The sequence below is a fragment of the Polypterus senegalus genome, chromosome 1 (assembly GCF_016835505.1).
Source record: "Polypterus senegalus isolate Bchr_013 chromosome 1, ASM1683550v1, whole genome shotgun sequence".
Lineage (NCBI taxonomy): Eukaryota > Metazoa > Chordata > Cladistia > Polypteriformes > Polypteridae > Polypterus > Polypterus senegalus.
In genome coordinates, this window is record NC_053154.1 from 203,757,802 (window position 1) to 203,763,801 (window position 6,000).

General features: G+C 36.9%; 1 protein-coding gene across 4 annotated transcripts in view; it reads right to left on the bottom strand.

The window, feature by feature from the left end:
* Positions 1–5,799, bottom strand: part of prpf3 (PRP3 pre-mRNA processing factor 3 homolog (yeast)) — a 102,326-nt gene extending 96,527 nt beyond the window's left edge. The window contains exons 1-2 of one of the 4 annotated variants that reach the window (XM_039767572.1): positions 5,718–5,799; positions 3,711–3,859 (exon numbers count right to left, since the gene is read on the bottom strand). In XM_039767572.1, coding sequence (XP_039623506.1) covers positions 3,711–3,855 — 145 coding nt within the window. In that variant the 5' untranslated portion in view covers positions 3,856–3,859; positions 5,718–5,799. Of the gene's footprint in view, positions 1–1,765; positions 1,922–3,710; positions 3,860–5,542; positions 5,692–5,717 lie in introns of those variants that run through there. The other 3 variants (XM_039767567.1, XM_039767559.1, XM_039767580.1) reach the window with 3 other exon arrangements.
* Between the last annotated feature and the right edge of the window lie 201 nt (positions 5,800–6,000).

Sequence of the window (6,000 nt, forward strand, 5' to 3'; positions counted from 1 at the left end):
AAATGAGATCAGTGTTAACAGTTGTCACCGATTGTGAATCTAGCTGGAACAAAAACTTGCAGCCACAGTGGGTCCAAAGGAATGAGTTTGAAAACCCCTGTAAATGTTATATACAGTAGTGCTTTTCACACTCATATAATAGTAGCTTTAGACATTTTCAGAAACCCTAACTTCAGCACACTACTGTAAATAAGATGAATAAATTAACTTACTCTGATCAAAAAGTTCAATTTGCTCCACCCACCCTAGACAACTTAATCCAATTTATTTTGGAAAAATAGAAAAAGGTCCTAAACTTCATTTTCAGCAACAAATTGGGCCTTTGTGGGAGAAATATATCTTTTGGTCCAGTATGTTGGAACATAAACCTGCGGCCACTGTGGCTCTCCATGACTGACTTTGCCCACCCCTGCACTATGGGAAAGCGACAAGCCAGAGGAGGCAGGGTGATGCTCTCTGCAATATTCTGCTGAGAAACATTGGGTCCTGGCATTTATATGGAAATTTTGTTGCAGTCCATGTGCAAAGGTATTCTCTGATGGCAGAGGCCTCTTTCAGCAGGATAATACCCCTGCCACACTGCAAACTGTTCAGGAATGGTGTGAGGTACATGACAAAGAGTTCAAGGTGCTGACTTGAAACCCAAATCCCCCTGATCTCAATCAAATCATGGGATGTGCTAGGCAAAATATCTGATCCAAGGAGGCTCCACCTCACACATTAAAGTACTTGAAGCATCTGCTTCAAATGTCTTACTGCCTGATACCAAAGGAAACCTTCAGAGGTCTTGTGAAGTCCGTGCCTCAATGGATCAAAGCAGTTTCGGCAGTACAAGGAGGACCTACACAATATTAGGCAGATGATTTTAATGTTGTGGCTGCTTCGTGTATACCCTTAAGACAAGTTTCTGAACTAAACTGCTTCACAATCTTCCAACTGAGTACATTTAAAATGTAGATCATTTGTAAATAATCTTGGTATTTTTAGGTTTTAAGACAAAAAGTCTATGGCATACATTTATTCAGTATCTTGATATAACATAATTCTTAAAAGAAAATTAAAAAAATATATATGCATAAAATGAAGCAAAACTTTATCAGATTTTTCTATTTATTAAGTATTTGTTTACATCTATAAAATACAGACTATTTTCATATGCACAGTAAAAGAATGTCACTTTTAATGTTATATGAAATACTATCTGCTTCTCTTATATTATGCATTTTAAACCAAAATGTAAAGTCACTTAAGGTCATTTTTCAAAAATTTACTATACTAATGGCTCATTAACATTTTGACTACATTCTTAAATTTTGTCTGATCCCTCAGCTTCACTTAATTGCTCTGTCAGGTGACACCTACCACAGGAAGAGAGATATGTCTCCCCAACACCCAGCTACAATTAGGTATAATTTTAAGATGGCCCTCTTTTAGCAAGACTGTACTTCACCTTCTTTGCATTATTGGAACAGAGCCTAACCTTGCGGGCAGATGAGTTTTAAAAAAAGAGCATAGCATGCCTCAAATCTAAGCCAGAGTTTTCAAAGGAAGATTGTACCTCAATCTGGCAGGACCACACACCCCTTCCCGGGTCATTCTGAAGGCCTTTTCAGAGGTTCACAGGTGCTTAAGTATGCCTATCAGAGTATGCAAGAGGTCAGCTGCTGGTCACTAATAGCATCTTAGGAAATGGATCCAAAAATCCAGTTCAGACCAGCTTGTTCTCATCTCTTGGTCCCAGAAAAGGCAATTTAAGTCATCTCACCTGATTGATAAGTTCTTATTAGATGAAATTCAGAAAGCTAGCTGAGCACTGGGCTCCAGAAGCTGGCCGATGTTCTGGCTGTGTCAGGTACAGGCTGTAGAAGGACCTCAGTTCTGCTCAGCAACTCAGAAATAACTTTCAAGTTTTTTGTCCACTCTGGAATGCAGATTGGAAAGGTGGTGAGAGTAGAGGATACCTTTCTGATACAGCAAAAGGTGAATGTGTGCACTGTGTCTGTCGTTACAGCACAAACTGTCTTCAGTGTCACTGAAAGCCAAGTCAAAAGGAGACAATGCCAGCTTCTAATTACAAAAGACAGACAGCATGGAAACAAACATGGTATTTTTCATTCTGTACTTGATGACATTGACGGTAAGAGTTTACCATGATTACAGCTACCTCTTCAGATATGTGATTCAACTGAACATACTGATCTGCAAATTTTTAAAGACGTGGGGGAAAAAATTAAAGATATAGTTAACAGCCTAATCCTCACCAGTTTCTTGTAAATTTCAGATACCAATGCTTTTCCATTTTGATGGAGGAAGAGTTTAAAGGTGAGGAGAAAATAACTTGGGTTGAACACTTTTAGTGTATGTTGCAATTAAACTGGAAAAATGCTCCCTGTAAAAAAACTTGATGACCAATAGACTGAAGCTCAACCTACACTTTCTCATATGTGCATATCCCACAAACAAAAACTATGGCATACCTCTTCTTGGGCCTATGAATTTCTGCAGAAGGTAAAAAAACTCTAAATTTGCACCACTCATTGGCAAAACTAATGGCATTTGGTTTTCAAGCAACTGTTCACTTTGACAGCTTCTTGCCATATGAATTCATTCCTGCCCACCAACCTCACTAGCTACAAATAACTCTGTTTTTTCAATGCCAAAGACAGTGGTGTAGTTATTAGTGCATTTACATGATGGATACAACTCCCTGCATTCAAATTCCACACAAAACAATATCCAGTCATGAAGCTTGCACTTTGTGCGTTTGTGTTGGTTTTCTCCCGTCCTTCAAAGATGTACTGGTTTGGTTAACTGTGATTCCAAACTGCCCACCATGCAAGTCTGAATGAGGATGTGCACATGAATGGGCCCTGCAAAGGACTGGTTGCCAGACCAGCCCCATTTCCTGCCTTGCGCCCTGTGTTGGTTGGGCAAATTTTGGTCCTGCACAATCGTGAATTGGATTAAGCATATATGATATATTATGATCAAAGCATAAGTAGAAAAAAAAGTTAGCAAAAAAGAACACTTTCAGTTCAGGGAAAAAACAAAATACCACTACAATTGAAAGACTGCCTAAAATTTGATCTCTCCAGGCATATTTAAAAATTAAAGATGCAACATCCTTACAAAAAAAAAAAAAATACTGTAAAATGAAAAGGGAACCCATACAGCTCACAATACAATGCACTACATTTCCAAAAGGCACACAAAAAATGACTAGAGCTACCCTATGACAAGACAACAATGTGATGAATCAGTTATGGAAGGTATTTTTGAAATCTTATTTCTGTCATTTTCATTGAGAAAAGCAAAACTGTTACTGTTCAGAAAATAAGAAAGGCATATATCTATAGAATGATTTTGTTTTAAACAATGTTTAATATCAGAGAAGAATTTCAAAACACATATTCACAAAGCAAATACCTATGTCAAAACATTAACAATTAGCAAGGTCTAAAATAAGTATCAATCAACATTTAACAATGAGTCTTAAAGCCTGAGAAACATCGGAAATCACTTTGGGGATTAACTTTTTTTTTTAAATGTGCAATTAGAGTGTAATGTAATTTCCAGACTTGTAAATGATGCTACGAACTGAAGAAAAAACTTTCTAGAATAGTCCAAATGTTGGTGTACCATTATTTACTCTACAAATAGCAATTTTAAAATTGAACGAATTATGCATTTATAAAATAAAACGAACTCACCTGTAGTTTTCCGCTTATCCATTCCTTTGCCAACACAATGCAAGGCTGCTGTTACAACTGTGGGTTCTGAGAATCCCAGAACACGCTTCACTGTCTTCTCCACCCATGGCTTGAGCTCATCCAGCTCACGCTTGGAGAGAGCCATCCTCCTTAAGGATTGCAGAAAAAGTCAGTATGAACAAGGTATAACTTAAGGAAAAAATCTAAACCAATTTAAAGATAAATATTAGTGGATCCAACCAAAACACCAAGAAAATCATTTGAGAAAAAAAGCACCAAGAAGCACACTGCAGCACCACTTAATTGACTTTTCAGCTGCTGATTCACATAATCTGAGACAAAGTGCTTTAAGAGTAAGCATTACAGACTGTGATTTCTTGTGTGTACAAAATAATAAATATAGCTATTTCTACAGTACACAAACAACATGTATAGCAACCTGTAACACGTTTTACTCCAACAGTTTACTACATTGGGCCTAAAAAAAGTTATATAACACAATATATCCACTTAGTCAACTTTGGCAGAATACATTCCAGAGCAAAATTAAATGCCAGTTTTAAGAACCTTTAGATATCTGTACACGATTAAAACTAACTAGGCCAACACATGGAGGTTATCCTAACCAATATAAAGGAAACATGTAGCATTTAAGTGCCAAATTACTGTGAACCACTGCAGCCAATGTAATTGATGGACACTTTTAAAATTATATTTTCCCAGTGTCCATTGCTAATGCATTTCCCTTACTTCCACCTAAATTTGAGTTTCCATGTAAGACAATTACCAAAAAAAGTCTTGTAATTAACATAATGTATTCAATAACCCAAGAATAAACTGCAATAATACTATGGAAATGACACCTGTATATTCTTATCAGAAATACAGATTAATTTTAAAACTAAAAATAATTTGGTTAGATGGAAATAAAACACTTTCAGAAATGTGCTTTCATGCCATTTATATAAAACAGTTGTTTTTTTACGGCAGTCAAATTTAGAAGACATTTGTAAAGAACAACAAACGAATGACATCAGTATGTTGATTAGCAAACGCAAGTTATGCATTTCATTGTATTTTACACACGTGACCATAACTACACTATAAACCTGTTACACACGCTTCCTTTATTTCTATACTCGCAAACACTAAAGTGCTTCTTAAGTGCCGTTTTTAAATAGGTGTCTATAATCTAGCCAAAATTAAAATTACTTAGTGTGTTTCATTATTGTTACACTGCTAAATGTACCTGCATGTTCTGCAAAAATTTTAATTCACAGTCCTGAGTGGATGATACATTATAACAAGTATACAGTGGATATACAGGAGATACAGAACAAAAACTGTGAAAAACGTAGAAACATTGCAAACTCTTGCAAAAGGTAAATTATACACACTTCTGATTTCAACGATACAATACATCACAGCTAAATCACTGCAAGTCAAGGAACGTGAACGGTGAGCTGCGCTAAACCCACTCAATACAATTGCACCAGTTGATGCAATTGTATATTATACAATTATATATGTGCAATATGCACACTCCAGGAGATAAACGCAAGCTAAATTAAAAAAAAAAAAGTCATTTCGACCATCAGCCAATCCTGATTCCGCGTGTTAAGTTTTCCCTAAATGATAAAGTCTTGAGGATGTGTACTCAATCACAATGCACATAACAGGCTCCCGTTGAAGTTGGACTGCTAAACCCAGTCAGCAAGGGAGGCCCGGCTTTCCCCGCCAACCGCGGGCCTATACTACAACACAACTAACGTGCAGTATACACCGGTAGCGATCACGAACCCTATTGCATACTTTCCGTAAATTGAACTCACCCACCGAAGTCGTCTGGCGTTCAGCTTATTTTTCAGTTTTATTATTAATAGTATTTTTTATTTTACGTTAGTTACCAAAGAATCAACTATAAGCAAGCTAACTCCACATATCTCTATCTAAAACGCACACGCAACGCACTTGCGGAAGCGGAAACACAGATGTCGGACTACTCACCACGTGACAGGGACTCAATGCTGTATGAAACCCGCCTCCGTCAGGTGATGATCTGATTACTGAGGTTTGTTTTTTTTTTGTAATTTGCCAAATACTTTGATACAACAAAAGTGAAAATCGATCTACAGGATTAACGTTTAGCACTGGTGCCATCATCTTCATGACTCGGGATTATAATCTTTTGTGTTAGGTTTACATTTTTCCTCAGTGTTTGGTCGCTGCTTCATGCCACATTAATCCATTGACTCTAAAGTGCATTAAGCGGTTTGTTAAACGTCTAACA